The 21,970-nt window shown below is 41.9% G+C and overlaps 1 protein-coding gene across 1 annotated transcript; it reads left to right on the forward strand. All coding sequences in view use genetic code 11, as the record gives it.

The window, feature by feature from the left end:
* Positions 1-4,658: 4,658 nt before the first annotated feature.
* Positions 4,659-6,043, forward strand: EGR_02954 (Cytoplasmic dynein 2 heavy chain; the record flags this gene model as incomplete). Its single annotated transcript, XM_024492203.1, has 4 exons — positions 4,659-4,760; positions 4,967-5,156; positions 5,503-5,753; positions 5,840-6,043. The coding sequence occupies 4 exons, from the start codon at positions 4,659-4,661 to the stop codon at positions 6,041-6,043; spliced, it is 747 nt and encodes a 248-aa protein (XP_024353398.1).
* Positions 6,044-21,970: the final 15,927 nt, after the last annotated feature.

A 21,970-nucleotide genomic window follows, 5' to 3' on the forward strand; every position in this document is an offset into this window, starting at 1 on the left:
TGGTTATGTCGAAGTTGGAGAAAGGGCAGTAAGCCTTCCATTATGCTTTATCATTTGTTTAATTCACCTGTTTCCTCTTTTGCAAAGTTGGCCCTACTATTGAATAATTTCCTGATGATTTTCCAAAGTGGTTGTCGATGCACGCTTGAATGCCCAAATGGTACTACTCACTTACCCATCTTTGCTTCCCATATTCTACCGATTATGTTACTATATTTTAGGTTGACGTGAATGAAACGCAGTGAAAGTGCACTTAATTATATTTTTATCATAGTATTTCCCTCGTAATCACTTACTACTACCCTAAGCCTTTATAGTGCATGTAGAGCTTCTTTAAAACCTGTATTTTTTGATATTTTTTGAGCTTTTGGATTATGCATCACAACTTTAAGGTAATCAAAATGCACCGAAAAGTGTTGTTTATTACCCCCTGTACTAACTTTGGATCGAAATGTATGAATTCTTGGACACAACTTTGTCGTTTGCTTGGAATCATAGATTCGAGAAGAATTCTCGAATAGGTCGACGGATGGATTAGAAGGTGGCTCCATAAGCCCGACTTATGTGCGTCATGGAAAGAACATTCCTAATCAGGTCGACAGACTCGTTTGGGCCAGTCAGTTAGAAAGTAGAGTTTCGGAACATCTCACGTTGACTGACTCAATCCTCTACGATCTCACTAATTATGGACGTTTAAAGGAGGTATGATCAATTCATCGTAACCACTCCTTTTGATTTGAAAGACCTAAAGTTGACCTTATTTACTCGGTAAAGGTACCAGTATTCTTCGTTTTATGATAATTCATGGGAGACGAATCTTTACTTAATATTTCTCAGTGTATACGAATAAGCAATAACAAGATTATTGTTCTGCAAAAAGTAGGTGTCAACCTTGTCCAAGTGACAGAAAACAGTTTATTTTATTTTTTGCCTTTGTCTTTACACGAACTTAACGTATAAATTTGAACTAAGCCCATTGTTTTAGGTTCATCAATGATTGCAGCCAATAATGGCCTTTGTATTCGATCGTCAGTTTTTTGTCCTTTAAGTATTTGATAGTGAATTTGTTCATTTACGATGCTAATCCGCTTTGTTTATTTTCAATGAAAAGTGCAAGAGCACCTGATTCCAATTTGAAATCGATGTTTCAAATATGATTTTTTTTCATGGGCATTGATATCTACTCCTCACTCACGAAAATTTTCCATCATTGAATTCATTTCGAAAACCGACACGCCATACCCATAACAATGCAAGCAGAAGCTTCAACTGCTCAAGGATGAGATATCTCATTGGCGTAAGGATCAATTCCACAGCTGGTGTCGCCAAACCCAATCGGCTATTGATGCGACAGGAGAAGACTGGAGCGCCGAGGAGTGTCTGACCTTTGACGCCTCTGGTAGTCTCCTGTGCCTTTCCACAGCAGATGGGCGTTTGCGAGTCGGCTACCCCGATGGGCTAGTGCGGCTGCAACGCGAGGTGCGTCTACTATCCGGCCTCGGTTACTCCGTGCCTGCGCGCCTTCACAAGGTCGCCGCTCAGGCTGAGGCTCTCTGTCGACACGCTATCGTTCTCAAACAGGTAAGGCCCTCCACTCCCTCTACTTATCTCCATACTTCGCCAAAGCAAATCGTCATTGAGGAGCCATTCTGACCTTGTATTGATAGTGTTGCACGAAAATAACACGTCATGTAAAAAGACCCATATTAAGGTCAAAATCCATCTTTTTGTCTGTAAACTGGTGTCGATAGCCCAAGCAATAATTATATGTTCGGTAAGTAATTATTCCAACAAGGAGGCCTGCTATGTGAACGAACTTGTTTATAGATGATTCCTTTGAACCAGCTTTCGCAGGGAAAATTCTAGAAGTTAATTTAGGTTCGTTTGATTTTCCGTTATTTCTTATTTAAAAGTTACACGAAAACCGACATTCACACGGTAATAACAATGGCTACAAGGGGTATACAGCGATATATTGGTGTTTTTTAGCAAAATTAAAGCATTGAATACCAAAACATACTAAAATTTGAATACAGATGATTTGAATATGAACACATCCTCGATAGTTGGTTTATTCTTACTGTGGAATGTAATTTATGTTTACATCAAGCATCCAAAGTGTCTCCGTAAAATAGTGTGTTTGCGACTTGTAAGTCTCCATCGACAGTCATTAGTATTTATTGTCTTTCGATCCGGTCACACAAGGTCGCCCACTTTTACAACTCCATCGACAGTGAGATGTTGACATGTCAACAAGCACTGATGCTGAAGTCGGCGCTGGCTTTTGAGCATCTTGTCAAATTCAGCCACCAGAAAGGCAAAGGCGATGATCGGTCCTTAGCTCTGAGGGAACGGCCATGCTGCATTACCTGGAATCAGACCGACCAAATCCCTGCTTTCATTGCTCAGCTGCAGACAGCCGCAAGAAATCTAATGGAAGAGAACAGACAGCTGCGAAAAGTACATCAAGAACTGGTTTCAAAGGTGGGCTCTTCGTTCCATGGTTTTGCTTTAATTTACTCAAACAGTCGAGTTGGAATCGCTGGATATCATTTTAAATCTTTCTTGCTTAAATGTTCGACCTTCTATTTACACTGAAAGTGGCAACCTTCTGCTTTAAATAAGTGCGGTACTGTGATCTGATTATTGGAAAAAAAAGGTCCTAACAATCGCTATTTAGTAAATTGAGTATAAGTCGTTGTATTAAACACGAATCAATCCCATTTATTTAATCAGCGATTTCTTAGTAAACCACTCAATAAGTATTTGACTGAATGCATCAATACGTATACATTAATTCCGCATACGAACCAGTAGTGCGGTTATACCAGTAAATTGGACAGTTGATATTCAAAACTCCTCTAAGCATTTGGATGCAGACCTCCGCTGCTTCGGCTTGTTTTGGTCGAACAAATAGTTTCGAATGAGTGAAAATAGATTTTGAAAATCTCATTGTTCTTAGCCTAGTAATAATCCTGCACAGCCCACGGGCTTCCCCCGAAGACTTATAAGCCCGTATGGTTCAGTAGCAGCAACTCGTTCTCACTAGCTTTGACGCACGATGTGGCCAGAGCATGGAACTGGGCAGCTGACATTTTATGTAGGGATCTACGCTTTTTCTATTTATCGTGATTCAAACTATAGAGGAACTATAAGCAAGTGTAAAACGTATAGTTAGATGAGCAGCCAATCTTACCGAAGACCAATCATGCTGGCCAACTGAGTGCCGTTCAGCAACTCAAAAACAGAAACGACGACGGCCGTATGAGTGTCACCCAGTAATGAAGGTAACATTTCCTTAAACAAAAGTAGCAAATTACTAAAGAAAGAGAGGGCAAACAACCAAAGTGAGTAACAATTACTGTTAGTAATTGACAGATTTATCGGATCAGGAGAAATGGGAGGCCAGATATGATCTGATCCACAGACATCTAAGAGATCGGCACGTAATGGTTATAAGATGCGCTTTGCCTGATGTGCTTCGCAGGTGGTAACGTTGATGGAGGTGGATCTGTTGCGGGAGCCGGGGAGGTGGCGTGAGGGTCTGGCATGGATGCGATGTCGCTTAGCAGAAGTGGCCAGCGCCGGCGGCTATCCTGCAGACCACATGCGGCCTTGGCTTGCCCATCTTGACCGACAGCTCTACAAGGCCCTTAGCGTGCAGTACCGTCTCGGCCTCGAAGTCCTCAACCAACGAATGCCCGAGATGCGCATTGAACTCGTCTACCAACACTCCCAACTGTCCTTCCAACCGCCCTTCGAAGAGGCGTGTTTACGTTTCAGCTGACCTTCATAATGCAATCTTACCTTTACCATATTTAAAATTAAGTTATTTTTGGGGCTTAGGATTAACTTGCTTGGCTCTATTTTAAACTTAACCCCGACAATACGTTTGTGGTGATTGAGATTGAAAATTCACCTTACCCAAAAGCAATTTTATAATAAGATACTGTGAATAAAGTCAATAGGAATTATAGAGTTGAGTAAAAGTCCTACTTAGGGGTGGGGCCTAAAGGCCTGAAAATTTACGGTCCACTCTTGGTCCCATTGTGGCATTCACTTTTCATTTGATTTTTGTAGGATAATTCTTCAATGAAGACTAGAGGATTAAAATTTTTAGGCTTCATGAATTATATTTCACTCTCTAAAACCTAACCCTGTATACCCCAATCTAACCTTTCATTTTAGTTTTCGTCAACTGGAGCCTTGAAATACTTTTTTTCAAACTGCTTAACTTTTTAAAGGTCTAGCTCTCTACGCATCCTTGCTGACCTCGGATCAAAAACGATTCAATTTATTATAATATTTCCACTTTTAAACCTTCTATGATTGAATTTACATTTTAGTGTTACATTACTCTGCACAACTTCCATTTCTCAACACATAAGCACTTGAAACAATTTATCAAACTAGGAATTGTAAAATTAATGCGCAACGAATTTAATTTTCACACATTTTAGATTAAGGCGAAGTACTACCGTGGCATTCGAAAGTTTATCGGAATACCACTGCATTTCGGAGGGGTCTCGGACTGCCAAAATAAAAGGCTCGCTACCGAGGCCTCTTGCGTTTTCCCCCTCATCATTGAAAAACATCTGTCTGGTTTTCGGGTATGCTACCACAAAGCAGAAATCCTCTTTGCTCGTTTGCAAGCCGTAATGGATTCATTTCTCACTTGGGTTGCACTGGGTAGCGTTAATCTCGTAGATCTCGTCGATGTGCAATGCCGAGATCTGGTTGATTATGAAAATAACTTCAGGGTAAGTGACGTATAGTTTTCCTTCTCTTTATTGCTATCGAAACTCCCAATGTTGCATCAATACAACCTCATGCTAGTTCTCTCGTTTTTCGTGGTCGATCGGCCGCAAAGATAAATTTGAATTCGCCGATGTTTAAATCTGTGTGATTGAGACCACGCAAATTGCGTCCCCAAACTTGTGAAGTTCCCTCTAATCCACCATTTCAGGCTCTGAAACGTCGAGGACGCACGGTGGAGGAACTGCCCAGTGAGGTTAAAATCGACTGCTTAACGGTTAATTGTGTTCCAGTGAAGAATGCGGTCGAACAAATTTTGCAGAATTTATTTGAAGCTTTACTGAATTGCTTAAGGCGTTCGGTACAGGCAGACCTTGTGACCACTGATGCGTTCCTATCAGGTGATCAGATTGCGCGATATTATACTTGCTTTTTAAAAAATTCGTATGCAATCATGTTTTCTTCCTTCTTAGTACATAAATTGAGTACTTCATTCGATTTTTATATATTTCATAAACCTGAATTTGTGATTTACGACTAATTCGTTTAAATTTTGGCATTAATAGAGATTCTCACAACATGATAATTACAAGAAAAGATAATTATTTCGTAGAAAGACAACGAGTTATATGAAACTTGTCTAGATGCTTAGTAAAGACAGGTTTTATTGACCGAATAATGACCGAAAGACTCCAGTCACACCTGATCAAGTAATCACTTAGCTTATTCACGGTTGTGAGAGTTCAGATGCCCTCGGGAAGCTCTCCGTTCGACCCCAAACTATGGAAGAGATGGCGATTGCACGGGACAAGCACGATCTGCTGACCAGAGAGCAGTCGCGTCTAGCCGATCGTCTGGCCTGCGCGGAGGAGAAGGACAAACTCCTGCGCCACGTTTCTGGCTGCGGTGTCGATGCATTCAGCAATACCAAATCAAAGTGGGCCAAATTCCAACTCATGATGGACAGCTTCAAGCTGATGATGAATGAGCAATTGAATGTGTGTTTCGAGCCGTAGTAATGAAATGCGTTCCGATAAATCACCGCTTTTTAGGGATTTCGATTTTTTTCATGAAAATCGTGCAGGTTATGCAGTCGAACTTGGATTCGCGGGTCAAAGCTTTTGTGGCCCAAATGGAGCGTTTTTTCACATGCTGGCAACAAGCACAGCCCTCCACCAATCTTATTGAATCTGGGGACAGAAAGCAGTGCCTTGCTGCCGTGGAAACAATTAAGAGCTGGAAGGATGAATTCGTGGAAATGGAGAAGACTTGGAATGAAATTTTGTGAGTCAATGTTGGCACTCTATGTCAAAGATTTTTGATTCTGATTGGTATAGAAGCCTTTTTCTCCGTTTATTTGCGCAGGAAGAGTCTCATTTGTACCTTGAAACCTATTTTTAGCGTTATTTATTCACATTTTTTGCAGGAGAGACTGTTCATATTTTGAAGTACCTTTACCAAACCTCAAGTTAGTTGAAGAACTGCGCTCAAGTTTGGTCGAAACGGAGACAACCTGGTCCCTGTACGAAAAGTTTTCCCTTGAACTTTGGGATCTTGAAAAGGAAGAGTGGATTTCTTTTAGGTTGGCTCATTTCAAAATTGATAATTTCTAAACATTTAGTTAAAATTTAAAGTAGCCTTTGTTAGGATTTTCTCTCTACTCTATTTCCATAGTTTGCTTCTCCTTAGTAGGACCCAAATAGGCGTTTTTGATGATTTTCTGACAAAGTGGACGGATCAGCTCCGAACAAATGCTGCAACATTTGTAACAGTCAGCTTAATGAAGGAAATAGATCGATACAGGGTAAGTTCAACTTTCTAATAGAAATCAGCCTATCGAATAGGTCGTCAGCATAGCTCCTAAAAATGACAGCTTTACGCAGATCATAAAAATGGCAAGGTAAATGGGTAACAGTTCGTGTGTACTGTTTTCAAGTTCGCTTTTGGGTTTGATTTTAAGAAAAACTAAAGTGCTCTTTGCACGCAATTTATGAACGATTTCGCAAAAGACCCAACCGAAAATAATCAGTCATCAAACTATACAAAAAAAACCAATTATTTTTTCATCTCGTTACAATTCCCACTTGAACGTATTTTGGTTATATGAAATTTGACTTTTTAAACACTTAAGCATCTATAGCTACTAAGTATTTCATTAGGCGCCTGGCATATGACATCAACAATTTATTTTAAATTATTTATCTGCATGGGAAATAATTTCCAAACAATTGGAAAGAGGTGAGAGGCGCACATGGATGCATCGATATCTTCCCATTAATGACGAACCACTTTCTGGTTCCATTGGTTAGGAGCTGCTGCCACTACTGAAATGGGTACGAGGCGATTTGCTGTTGCCCGACCATAAGGTGGAGTTGTTTCGTCTCATCGGTCTGCCGCGCGAGATGCGCCTGGAGGAGGTGACTTTCGGGGCCATCCTCTCCGCAGCTCCGCAGATTGTGGCTAACGCCAGCGCCCTCAAGGCCCTCACGCAGCGCGCTCAGAGTGAGGGGGTGATGCGCGAGGCGCTGCAGGAGCTTGACGTCTGGGCTGCCGGGGCCACCTTCCTGCTCACGCCCTATACTGACTGCAGGGGCAAACATTTAAGACTTATCAAGGACTGGCAGGATATTGTCACACAGGTATGCTGCATTCACAGTGACCATGATTCACTTCCGAATAAGCGAACTGTATAGTGCTTCATACCATGGATTATCAAACCAAATACCACTTTCTCATTGGAAAGTAGTCGAACCATCGGGCTGTTTATTTTTTCATGTTACTTTATCCGTTGTTATTTTATTTTACATATTCCATTTTAAATATTTTTTAGAACGAATCCCAGTAATTTCAAGTGTGTACCTTGTTGGATGTTTTGCTTTGGATTTTTTAGAATACCCAAGTAGATCTTGTGCTTTGCATCCTTGAAATCCTGTACAATTTCATATATTCGTTGAATTCACGCTATTCGGCTGTTACGATGATTCCTATGAAGTAATACGCCTTTAGACAAGTTGCATTTAGTTAGTTCAGCTAATTACATATATTTGCATGCCCATCTATGGCCCGAAAATCGTTTCCTTAAAGTTACAAAAAAATCTCTTGTGCACTATTTTCGTGAAATAGGTTGGTGATAATCAGACCCTACTCGCCTCTCTGCAAGGGTCACCCTGTTTCGACAGCTTTGCGGACCGCGTGAACGCATGGGAGAGGAGGCTCGTTGACCTCGACGCTAGCATCTGTAACCTCCAGGTGGTGCAGCGTCGTTGGGTTTACCTCGAACCCATTTTTGGTGGGGGTGCTTTGAAGGGTGAGAGCTCGCGTTTCAATCGAGTCGACGCTGATTTCAGGAACTTGATGGCTGACATTGAGGCTGACAGTCGAGTTGTCAGTTTGATTAAGGGACGACGAGAAAACGAACTTCAAGGCGTACTCACTAGTATGCAGGTGCTTATTTAACCTTGATAATCACCAACATCCTGGATTCATGTACCTTGGATCGGGCAGCCCTATTTTTCTTATCACTCTAAACGTCTTTTACCATTCAGGACCAACTCATCCGCTGCCAGCGTGCCTTAAATGAATACCTTGAAGAGAAGCGAAACCTTTTTCCCCGTTTCTACTTTCTTAGTGACGATGATCTTCTTGAAATGCTCGGACAGCCGTCCAACCCTGTCGTTATTCGGACGCATCTGCGAAAGCTATTTCAAGCCATTCATGGTGTAAAATTCTTCAACAAGGACAATGAAATACGCATTACCAACTTTTGCTCACGTAAAGGCGAATTGGTGCCCCTCAAGAAGACTGTTTTGGTTGAAAACGAAGTGGAGAAGTGGCTTCGGGAGCTTGAAGCGGAAATGCGCTTCACTCTTGTGATGATGCTTTCCGAGTGCTTAGCGGATCGTGGTGAACTCTGCAGTTATCCTGGACAAATACTCGCACTTCGGGAGTCAATGAGGTTTTCGGAAAAGGTTGAAAGAGCTATAAAGACTGGGAAGCTTCCTCTCCTCCATCGAGAGCTGCAGGTTTGTGGTCCTATTCTCCGTGTTCAAATGCTTAAAAGCTAAATTTGCTTGAACTATTAACATTCACATCGAATGAAGGGAAGTCACAGGCTTCATTCGACCGTCATTGCAAATTTAAGATTTATCGGACTGATCCCAGCAACGGAAAACACTAGTTTCTTGAACAGCTTCCTTGAGAGAAATGTGAATCTTAAATAAGGTTCCGTAAAACCTGCGAAACTTTGGGATAGTGTAATGTGTACAGTTTAGCGCACACGATGGCGAGAGGTTCCGTCGTTTTTAATGTTAAATATTATGTCTTACATTATCGTGGAAAATTCATTCAATCGTGAATTTTCACATTTATTAAAATAAGACTCATTCAAAAATCTGTGTTTGGTCTCGCGTTGTACACAGTTTCTGGAACATTTTTTGCTTTCAATATTTAATGTTCGAAATTGACTATACCACGCTTAAATCGAGCTTTTCCTAGACCACATTAAAATCCTACGCTGAAGCAAATGCAAGATGCCAGCGGGCTAGGATGGACTCCGATTCTGATAACGCCCCACAAATGCTCTCGCGTGTGTCCTCCGCCAAATTGTCCACCCTCATTCTGGATACGGGTCATAATATTGACGTTGTGGGCCATCTTATCAGGGAGGCCACCACCTCTGTGCACGATTGGGCCTGGCAGAAGCAGCTGCGATTCTACTCTTCAGGGGATGCAGAGGCGACAGCACCGAAAATCCGCATGGCTAACGCGGAATTCAGCTACACCTTCGAGTACCAGGGTAACAGTCCTAGACTAGTACACACACCCCTAACGGACAAGTGCTACCTCACACTGACACAGGCACTGCAAATGGGGCTAGGCGGAAACCCCTATGGACCCGCTGGCACAGGAAAAACTGAGTCTGTGAAACAATTGGGTGAGCTGTTTGGCAGGCAGGTAGGCTGACTTTAAAGCTGTTCTTTCCATTGAAAAAAAACGGGGATATTGCCCATTGACCGAGGTTTTTTGGGCTTCACTTAAGGTTCTCGTTTTCAACTGTGACGAGGGTATTGATGTGGAGTCGATGGGACGCATTTTTGTTGGTCTGGTGAAATGCGGCGCTTGGGGGTGCTTCGATGAATTTAATCGTTTAGAGGAGGCTGTGATGTCTGCTGTATCAATGCAAATTCAAGTAATTGTAAAGATACATAATTCACAATCTAAGTTTTCATATAAAATGTCGATTTGTTACTTCTTGCTATCACTTCCTTGTATGTAGACGTGAATTAAACGACGTATTTGGAACTAATCTCACTCTCTGTATGTGATATCAATTACAATTGAGATTACTGTTATCAGTAATTATTAAAGTGAGGTTTGCATTTTAAATCCCAACCCTCCCCAAGTAGTAATTGCATTTATATCAGGTTCTGACAAAATGATGATACGCTTTGTGCATGAGTTCATAGCAATACAAGGCGATAGGATATTCCCATTTTCTCATGCAACGATCGATGGATCTGTATAGTTGCTTCTTTTGAGGAGACCTGAAATTAAAATATTCTGCTCAAAATAAATTATCTCTATGGCTCATGCCTGCTCTAGAAGTCTAAAATCCCGCTGGTTTTATTCAAGCGATAGCAATCAAGGTAATTTTTATTGTCTTCGCTGAAGTAATGAAAACAGGAATCGCTATGATGGGCGAAGTTCACTGGTTGGGATCATAGATATTGTAACATAGGCGTACACACTTTGCATGGGCGTCATCTTCTGGTATGTACTTTTACTCTAGTGACCAGTTGTAGCCTCCCATTTTTTTTCATTTATTGTGTACCTAAACTCTTGGGCCATTTTTAGGTCATACAAAATGGCCTTCGTTCAGGCGCGTCAACCCTGGAGCTCTTGGGAAAGTCCATAAAGCCCAATTCGACTGCAAGTATTTTCATAACAATGAATCCAGCAGGAAAAGGTTATGGTGGCCGTCAGAAATTGCCTGACAATTTAAAACAGCTCTTCAGGCCCGTATCAATGACTAAGCCAGACAACGATTTAATTGCTGAAACTCTTTTGTTTTCCCATGGCTTTAGGCATGCACACGAATTGGGCAAGAAACTGGTCGCTATTTTCACTCTTTCTAGGTACGACATCTCAGTTATCCATGCCTTAATCGTGTTTGGTAAATAATGCATAAAAAACTCGCTTGAGCTGCCGTATCTATAGCTTATTCAGGCTATTTAATATTAACACTTAGATTGAATGAAATGCGTCTAGTTTATGGCAGCGTTTTTAAGTAAAAATTCAAGTAATGCTTGATGAGAGAATATCAAACTCTTATAATATACATTTTTTTTTGTCTATCGTCGTTTGAAACTGATTATGGAATCCACTTTAGCCAACTCCTCTCAGTCCAACAGCACTACGATTGGGGCTTGCGAGCCCTGAAGTCCGTACTGCGACATGCGGGAATGCTGCTGCACCAGGCAAGGCAAAACACGACTGCTGAAGACTTGTCAGAATTAACCTCTCAGCCATTGGATACATTTTCATTAGAGACGCAGCTGATTATTCAATCCGTGCGAAGTTGCAGCCTAGCAAGGTTAACTTATCCAGATGCCACTCGTTTCGAGGCCCTTTTACATGATGTCTTTCCCGATTCAAGGCACCATACTGGCACTCAAGAGGATGATTTTACAAAGAAACTCACCACAGCCATTCATGAAATTCTAACTGAAAATCATCTAGATGTTATTGAACGCCAGGTTAGACTGGTCTTGTTCAGCCTAAATTTTTGACGGTGTTGGCAATCTTATGAGAATTTTAACACGCCTGCTAGGTGGTTAAAACACTCGAAGTGTACTCATTGCTAACTCAGCGAATGGGAGTGGTTATAGTCGGTCCATCGGGCTGCGGAAAATCCACCATACTTTACGTGTTATGGTTGGCTCTACAGAAGATTGGTGTCCGTATTAAGCGCCACATAATGAACCCGAAGGCCCTGTCAAGGACTCATCTGCTGGGGCGCGTCGATCCAGACACCAGGGAATGGACTGACGGTGTGCTGACTCGCAGTGCGCGAGACGTAGTTCGAGAACCATCGGGTAGGTCATTTTGCATGCTTTATACTGATAAGTACGAAAATGCGCATGCGAAATCGCATTTTTTAAGATGTTGCTGCCATTTAAACTACAATATTTGCATAAATGTATTCGGGTGGTTAAATTTGCCTTTTATAAATTTGGGATCATTTGTGCATACTTTTTAATCACTTTTTAAAACGGTAAGCATGCGTGGTTTCGCCATTTGGAGTCTAGTGCTGAGATCTGTGTCTGAGGTGTTGTTGGTAGCAATGATAAAAGATGGTCAAAGCTACTTTTGTGTGCTTTCCGATAATGATATCACATTCGGAATCCACTTTACCACTCCCTTCAGAAACCTAATTAATATTTCTTCCTGATCTCTGCTAACTACAAAGTGTGCTAATTAAATATTTTACTTTTGTTGAAAGCTCTGGAGGTGCCCTTGCTTGCAGTTTATGTAGAATTTTCAGTATTGAATCGCAAGCACACGCGTGTGTGCACTATCAATATGTTGATGTCGTTTGCTGAAATTATTGCGTATTTCAGGAACTATGTCTTGGATAATCTGTGATGGTGATGTGGACCCCGAGTGGGTCGAATCGTTGAATTCGGTGCTTGATGACAACCACCTGCTGACACTACCCAGTGGCGAGCGCATTCGATTCGGGAGTAACGTTACCTTCATCTTCGAGACGCATGACCTGTCCTATGCCAGCCCAGCTACTGTCTCACGAACAGGCATTGTCTTCATCAGTGATGAGATGCTCAGTGCCGAGGCGCTAGCCAAGGCCTGGCTCCTAAAACAACCCATGGATCATAGGCAGTTCCTTTCGGATATGCTCAATATGGCATTCTACCAGTGTCTTAATTGGGTCAAAACTAAGGTGATTTTGTCATCATTTTTTTTGCACATGTTGCAGCGTTTTGTTACTCGTAAAACCTGATTTCCCATTATACGCAACATTTTACCAATCCAATTTAAAGAAACTTATCTTTATGTAAGCAGCTGCTGGCTGCTCATTTCGTTGACTCAGTTATGATGTCTGATTGACCGTTATTGACTTTTTATGCAAAAAAGATCCTCAGCTTTTGTTATATACAATTTATTACGTTTTATTGGCGGATCATTTGATAAGTTCACTATTTGTGCATAGAGAGTGACTGTAAGTTCAGCATTTCCGTCCTACTGACCTCCCAGTTATACTTAAATTGAGAATTTTACTGTGAAAATTGCAATTGCAAGTCACAATTCTGATTTCTTCTTGCAGAATGAATATTTGATTGAGACCAGCCATACGGGCACCATCCTTAATGGTCTCTCACATCTAATGGGCGCCACGAACCGAGCAAAGTTCATAGTTGGACTAATCCGTGGTCTAGGTTCGAATCTGCTCGAGTCTGCCAAGAAACGATTAGCGGCAAAAGTCTATGAGGTGATGGGTGAAGCCCCGCCTGACCCATCTCAACCTCTGAATGTCCAGGTCGGTACACACATTCTAGACCTTCATGTTGATCATGGGATAATAGTAGCTTATCCACATGAATCCCAACGTAGAAGTGAATTGGTATTTCTCAATCTACATTTCAGTGTACATTTCTTTACTCCATTAGATATTGCAAGTAAACAACGACTTGAACTTTATAGTGCGGACTGAACTTGTTAGTCGATCACTGCCCATCACCATACCTATCAAACGAACACCACTAATCATCATGGGTCGTCTAAGTTAGTTTTAACACCGTCTTTTTTTGGTTTCTTTTGATAAAACTTTGAAACTGGAGCAAATCTTCTGTTTCCAAAATACTGTCCCCGATTATCGTTGTTTTCTTTGCTTGATCTTTAAGTAAATCATCTGTGAAGTTGAATACAGATTTGTTTCATGATCTACCCTTTATTCGCATTCTCGGAATAGGTAGATAAAGAAACGGGTACTCGGCTTGTTACCTACTCGGAGGAAATTTGCCTAGTTAATCAGGATTCGATCAGTTCACTTGGGACCAATGCATTTGATGTGGGCAGCGCGGACCTTATAGAGGCGAAATCCCTGCAGGACTTCACACTCAGCCTGAGACCCCCACTCGTAATATCCGCACACATTCGCTGTGCCGTTGACGCTTTTCGCCTGTGGCTCGATGAACCATCAGCACAGCAGTCGTTTTTGCTCGTAGGGCCAGAGGGATGTGGAAAGGGGTTAGTCTACTTTTTTCATGCCTGAACCCTTGGAACTGCTTCACTATATTTAGTGGTTGATTTTTGCGTTTATTATTGCCAAAACATTACACCTGAATATGCCTCATTCAAATTAGGTGAATGTATTCCCTTTATTCTACTGCAAATTTTATACATGACCATTGCTTCTATTCCTCTTCTAGTCTGCTTCTTGAGTACTATCTGGCCGCAAGCAAGAGAAGGGCTCACGTAGTGGTGGTGCAGTGCACAGCGCAGACTCGCCCCAGCCACATTCTCGATAGGCTGAGTCAGTCCTGCGTCACTATGACGGGGAGCAGTGTCTCCGGGGCTAATCGAGTCATCCGTTCCAAGGAGGGTGATCGGCTGGTTCTGTTCTTGCGCGACCTTAACCTACCCAAACCAGATAAATGGGGTTCCTGCGAAGTTGTGGCATTCCTGCAACAAGTTGGTGTCGCGTTCGATTTAGATCCGAAAATCAGTCCTCTAATTCCTAACCCTATACGAATCGGTATTTAATATGAGCACTGTTGGGGGCATTGCACTGAACCATATAATCAAAATATGTTTGGATTTTTACATAAGAATAGGGTTACTAGTGACGAAAGTGTGATTTTTTAGCGGTTTCTTTGATATGAGTAATTTGTATCTTTAAGTGAAAACAGGAGGATGTTCAGGTCATCGTCTTGCCAACAGCAAATGAAGAAAATTAACCGTTGGAGGAATTTCGTCACTATTTAAATATTGCTAAGATACCCCTATAATCCTTTTGAGGCAAAAATCGCTAATTTTCCTAAAATTTCAGGTTTTCGGTAGCTCCATCAGCTGAAGTAGTTGATTGCCCGTTAGTTTAGGCGGAATTTTAGTTCTTAATATACCAAAATTGCTAACTTATTCATCATACAGTATTACTATGAGAGTCCTATTAGATTATTACAGATTATGAATCGTGTCACAAGCGCCTTAACATGTCCTTTTATGTGCAATTTTTAAGTGAATAAAAGTCTACTCACAGTTGTTGGCTTCTTTGTTTTTAGATTTTGACATACCGAGGCTACTATGACGCCAAAACTTTGGAGTTTATCGGAATTGAAGGTATTCAGATCATCGCAACACTCACACCAAGTTCCATTTCGGGAGGTTTGGGGCGGTTTCTTCTGTCGCCTAGATTGACTTCAATCCTTCGTGTTGCTTCAATAACCAATCCTAATCGGGAGGAGCTTATTAAGATTTACAACTGTCTCCTTCAGCATGTTATTAAGAATTCAATTGAGCCTTCGCTTGAGTCGACAACCTCAAAATCAAAAATTAGGGATTGTTTCAATCGTCTACACACTCTGACTAATACAATGGTGCATGTCTGGTCTCAACTAGAGCAGACCTTCAGAACCAGTGGGTTTCCTCATTGCAGTTTCTCTCTAAGAGATTTGACGCGCTGGGTGATTGGGATGATGCGCTACAATCTCACGCCTGAACCTATTTCCGGGAATCTATGGGTTTCACTTGGCTATGAGGCCCGACGCCTCTTCCGTGATCGCCTGCCGGGCGAAGAATACAGACTGAAATTTGATAAACTATTCTATGGCCTTTTGAATGGCGATTCTGAGACTAATACCGAATTTGGCGGCTGGAGTAATGCTCAGTCAAAAACGCTCTCTGAATCCGCACTGGCTGCAAAGTTTGCTATCGGTGATCCTCTGGTACCTAAGTTTGATGAAGTTATCGAGCCTTCGATTAAGAAAGAACATCAGTGGTTTGTTTCCTGGAGTTTATCTGAACCTCACTTAGTGACAACTAACACAAAACCTTATAATAATATACTCTCCCTCATTTCCTACTCCTCGTTAAATAAGCTGGTCTCCTCGAGTTTGAAACAGCTTGCGAGGGAGTCGTACGCTAAGGCTGGGGAACTGGTTGTCTTCCCGGACTTTTTGGATTTTGTAGCCAGAATAGATAGGGTCCTCAGCAGACCTCGTGGGAATCTTTTGCTAGCTGGCCGGTGTGGTATCGGTCGACGGTCTGCCCTTCGTGTTGTCGTCCACCTTCACCAATTTCAAGTGTTTACTCTCCGTGTGGGACCCAATTACACTAAACGAAACTTTCCGAATGACTTAAAGTCCGCCTGTCAATCAGCAGGAGTCGACGGCGTGCCAACCATTCTCCTTCTAGAGGATCACCACCTGGTTCATGAGATCATTTTGGATGCTGTAAACAGTATCTTGTCCTGCGGAGAGGCCCCAGGGCTAATTTCTGTTGAGGATATCGATTCAATGACCTCAAGTGAAGGTGTCAGTCTTCGAGAAGCAGCTGCGGAAGCAAGTCATACGGGAACACTAATGAGTTTCTTTGCAAAAAGAATTCATGCTAACCTTCACGTCGTGATCCTGCTTGACATTGACGATAATGAGACCTTGATTGCACGCTTACAAGCCAATCCATCTTTGTACAAGAACTGCGAAGTCAGTTGGTTCGATAAGTGGTCACTCGGGGGACGATCTCTTCTGCCACGCTTGTTAGCTCCAACTCTGGTAGAGGACTCTCGGAAAGATTTGTTCTCACGTGCATGTCTAGCAATCCTAAATTCCGTTCCATTCCCAAGTTTGTCTTCGCCGAGGCGCTTCATGTCAATGTGTACCACCTGTCAGAACCTACATAAACACTGCAGGAGTCGTCTGGAGTTTCAAATAGCGCGTTTTAGAGCAGGTTTAACAAAGTTAGCTGAAGCCAGACAATATGTGAATAAATTAAAAATGAACGCTGCCGGGCAAGAACGACAGTTGCGTGAAAAACAGGCGGAAGCTGACAAAGCCCTTTTGGAAATTAGTTCGGCAATGCAAGTATGTTACAGGTTATGCGATATTAAGTAGATTCTCTGCATCACTACTTTGACACGCTCCGTCAAATTGGATGAACGAGTTCTCTTTTTATAAGATCATAAGTTGTATTTTATAGTTTGCTGTTGAAGTTTGTTTTATCATGTTTATTTAATGGGAAACTTCTTCAAGAATAAAGTCACACTCAAGTTACAGTTGAATTTGCAATTTGTACGGGATTTCTTGCATTTTACTAAAAGCAAGCATGTAGGTTCTCCTCTCTACAAATATTTTGCGGAAAGATTATCAGTTTCTACACCACCTTGAACGCCAGGTCGGATATTTCTTGCATGCCTTCAATATCACCTAATAGGGTGCGGGAAAGCAGAGAGCAGACATGCAGGAGCTTCAGAAGCGTTCAGTAGTAGAGGCAACGAGCTTGGAATCGCGCAAGGCGACTATAGATGCCGAGATGGCACGGATCAGTCCACTACTACAGGAGGCGCGGGCAGCGGTGGGCAACATCCGGTCGGAGGCGTTGTCGGAGGTGCGGGCACTGCGCGCGCCCCCTGATGTTATTCGCGATATCCTCGAGGGCGTCCTCCTCCTTATGGGCGTTCGTGACACTTCCTGGGCTAGTATGCGCACGTTCCTCGCCCGTCGTGGTGTTCAAGACGAGATCCGGAATTTTGATGCTCGACGCATTACCCCTGAATTGAGGCGTAGTGTTGAGGCTCTCCTAAAGAGGAGTGCCGATTCTTTCAGTCCCAAGGTAAGCTACTTCGATAGTCGACTCTCACTGACGTTTGCAACATTTTTGTAGATTTTCTGATTAATCTGGAGTGCCCTCCATCTTTTGGGAAGTTTGGAGTCTTCAATAAAAACGAAAGTTAATTAGTTTAGAAATAATAATGGTTGAAGTTACTAGTTTTTTCTTTTGACAAGGAAACCGCGGTACTGGGTTTGATTTTGTCACAAGCTTTAAGTATTCCTTAGGTCTTTATTTATCCCTTGAATAGGTGTCTTTTTCTATGAAATCGTGAGCTTTATGGAAGGTGGATAAAGGACAATTGTCATGTTTGTTGCCTTTATTTGTTCTTGACCCCTTACCCAGGTGATTTTCCTATTAGATACCACTTAGAAGTTCTTTTTACACTGACCAAATAATTATAGCAGTAAGGAGTGTATGAGGTAGACATTGGAATGTGGTGTATTTTCAGTCAGCGCGGCGGGCATCAGTGGCTTCAGCACCGTTAGCCTCATGGGTGCACGCAAATGTGCAATATGCGAGGGTGTTAGAGAAGCTCACGCCATTGGAGAGGGAGCAGACTAGCCTCCAGCACTCTCTTGAGGCCACCCAAGCCGAGGTGCAGCGCCTCACCGAGGATCTAAACTCCGTAGACGCCAGGGTGGCGAACCTGCGGCGCATCTTCGAGTCTCATGCCAAGGCAGCGGCAGATCTGCAGATTGAGATCTCCAAGGCTAAACATACCCTTTCGATTGCCGAGGATCTTGTTTCTGAGTTGGAAAGTGAGCATGGACGCTGGGAAAAAGAGGTGAGATGCTTTATTTTTCGGAAAATTTTGATTTGCAACATATTAGAGTTCTTTAAATAATATAACTCTTGTCATTGAAAATAAATACCGGAAAAATTTATCTGACGAGCAAAGGTATACATTAATACGACGAGATGAAAACCCCCACTCACTCTTGTTTGATTTCCTTTAAAAAGTCTGTGTGTGTTACTGGTTTTGATACAATACCTAGAATTAGTGGCATAGACTTCCTGTAAAATATTATTTTTGGCTAGTTAATCATTATGTTTTACTGGTTATGTTATATTTTTGAACAAATTTTTATAATATGCATCAAATCTGTCTCCGGACGTTATCACTTGTTAAAAGCTGAAGATACACATGCTGTTTGTGAGTTAATTTTATGAAGGTTGAACTAGGAAAATTGCCTACTTATCTTCCATCAATGGATGAGGATATTAGAGTAATCAAGTACGCGATTGCCACTAAAATTTACAATTTGCTGAACCAATCTACAGGCAATTAGACGCCTTAAAGCTAACTTGTTAAACCAAGGCGCTGTTAAAGAATGCAAATTAACCTCCTCTCAAGGCTGTGCGAGTCCGACTCCTTCACCACTCCATTTACAGAATCTCATAATTGGATCTAACGAATGCACTTTTGCATTTTGGTGAACAGGTTGGTTCCTTAAGTGAACAGTTAGAAGCGCTACCAGCCATGGCACTTATGGCAGCTGGCTTCATCACCTATCTCTCGTCCTGCTCGGAGGATGTGCGTCAAAACACCGTGGCCAACTGGTGGCGGCAACTGGGGGAACTGGAGTTACGATTGCCTGTTGAAGACGGGGTGTCGACAACATTAAACTTCGATTTCCTACGTTTTCTGGTAACGGAGAAGGAACGACTCCACTGGAAAACACAAGGACTGCCCCCTGATAATCTTTCAGTGGAAAACGCCGTGGTGATTCTCCAGGTACCAAGTTTGTACTTAGGTGGCGAAATTTTCCAGCAATTTATTGATACCCAAGACGCCCTTTGAGTAACCGATTTTATTATGCCTATGGTGATGCAGTTTTTAATTTGCCAGACCATTTGTTTGGAATGTATTGCTCCACTGGCGACTTCACTGACTGCTCAGTAGCATGGACGAAAAGCGATAAATTTTTGGCAAAGTTGTGTTTGTGAAATTTCCGATTTATGCTTCTTTCGTTAATATTTTCCTGTATATGGTGTGGGATACATAAGTCTGATTGTTATTGGATTGACAAAATTCCTATTTCATTACTATTGACTGATAATACATGGAGCAATCTCTTAACACTATTCTCCTTTTAGTCAAACTTATTCCCCTTTATTGTTGGTCCTTCTGGAAGAGTTATCCGATGGTTGAAGAGCCAATTTGGGGACCAGCAAATTGAGGTCACTGACCAACGGGTATTTAGTATTTGCTCAGTATATAAGCTGAATAAAATTTGTCTCAAATTTTTTTAGATTCTTCCTCATGTTTTAGAACTCAAACTTTGTAACTGTACTGGAATTAGCTGTTCGTTTTGGAAAAGCGCTTATTATTCAGGAAATTGACCAAATTGATCCCATTCTTTTTCCAATTTTGAGACGTGATCTTTCATTGCAAGGTTAGTTTAAACCTTTCAGTTCGACTGCCCTCTCTCTGTTGTATATTATCTGTCAAAAATGGTTCCTTTGTTAAAATTATTTCCCTTCTGAGTTTATTCTCTGGCTGTCAATTAAAGTAAGCTATTCAGGGCTTAATTGGGAATAGTCCACTTTGGCACGCCTAAAAGAATATAAGCGTTGTAGGTCCGCGGGAGACAGTGAATTTGGGTGAAAAGGAGATTGATTACAATGAAAACTTCCGCCTCTTCATGATGACTCGGGAGCCCTGGGTTTTGACGGGCTCGGTGCGACCCGTATGCATCGCCTCGCTGGTCACCGTAGTGAACTTTCAGACAACACGCGCCAGTCTGGTGGGTCACCTACTCGAACTCACTCTCCAACACGAGTGCACTGAACTCGAAACTCGTCGACTGGAACTACTAAAGGAGGAGGAAGTCAAGAAGCTTGAGCTAGCACGACTTGAAGATAAATTACTCGAGGTCGGTAGAGTAGAGATTTTAAGTATTCTGCTGGCAGGCTTAGCAAAAAAAAACGAATTTTTCATTATTTTTGCGTAGAATTATCCTGTAATGTTACCACGCTATTTAAAAAAATGGTAGTAGTCAAAGGTACTACGAATGGTTCCCATATACGCACAATTAGGAGTTTATAATTCTCCTTTGGTAATTTTAAACAGTGCATTTGAGCCACAAATACGTTATCAAATGCATTAATAACTTAACTGAGCCGTTTTTGAAACCACTCAGTTAAAACCTTATCGTTTCCGTAAGAACTTTGGAAACACGGCTCCATGTTAAGCTGCTGTAGCTCCATGAGGACTCTCTGCGACTGTGATTCCTGAATCTTATTCAATATTTTTACTCGCCAACAGAACTTAAACGCGTCACTTAGAATCTCACAGACGACTCTTAAAAACGGTATTTGAAAAAAACCTTTTGAAGAATTGACGAGAGCTTTGAAGATAACGAATCAAACTTCAATATTACCTTTTATTAAGTTGATTCACATTTGCGTTTGCCAAATTCAGTTTGTGGTTGGCAGTTGATACGTAGTAGCTACTAGCACAAAAATTGAGCAGAAGTATATCCATTGTGTCCAGTTTACTGATCCCTTCTTAAGCAATTTCCACGTACATCTTGTCACAGGAGTTGGCGAATTCTCGTGGAAATATTCTGGAAAATACGGATCTTCTTAATTCCCTCAATAAAACCAAACACTCTAGTATCACTGTTGTGCAAGCACTTGCTGAATTCGAACGCCTTCAGATGGAACTTGAAAATGCAAGTGGGAAACTACTTCTTATTTTTGCAAACTTAGTGGGTCTGCTTTTATTTTTGCGCTTCATTTCCTTTAGGAGCGGAAGGAATTTAGCACTTTGGCCGAAGGCGGAAGTCGTGTATTCTTCGCTTTAAGTGATTTGGTGAAAATTAACCATATGCATCGATTCAGTTTAAGCAGCTTTCTCAACCTCTTTTGCAGAGCGCTTGAAACCCCATGTGTGAGTCAAATTTCCAGGTTTACTATTAGCTTTTTATCTTTGTGACATTGGTAATTAGCCTGAAGTCTGCATACCTCCAGGAGGCCACCCTGTCTGTGAAGGAAAGAATGGCGTTTTCGCTGAAACGTCTCGAGGCACTTGTCGTAGAGCACGTGTTACGAGCCCTCTTCAAGGCAGATAGACTCACATTCTTGCTGCACCTGACCTACCGCTTGCGTCCAAATGAAGTAAGAGATAGTGTAAGTCATTCGTCCCGAGGGTGATGCAACTCTTGACTCACGTTTTTGATTCAAACTTCCACATTACATCACTCCATGTGTATGTGAGGTATTCTGCCACAGGGCAAATAACACAAACTGAGAATGATATGGAAACACGTCAGCTCCGTCGATGTCATTGACATGGGCCTGACATTACCAATCACACTTTTCCTCTATTTTAACCGAAATTGTGATCCTATCCCGATGGAAGGAA

Source organism: Echinococcus granulosus (assembly GCF_000524195.1).
Source record: "Echinococcus granulosus chromosome Unknown EG_S00014, whole genome shotgun sequence".
Lineage (NCBI taxonomy): Eukaryota > Metazoa > Platyhelminthes > Cestoda > Cyclophyllidea > Taeniidae > Echinococcus > Echinococcus granulosus.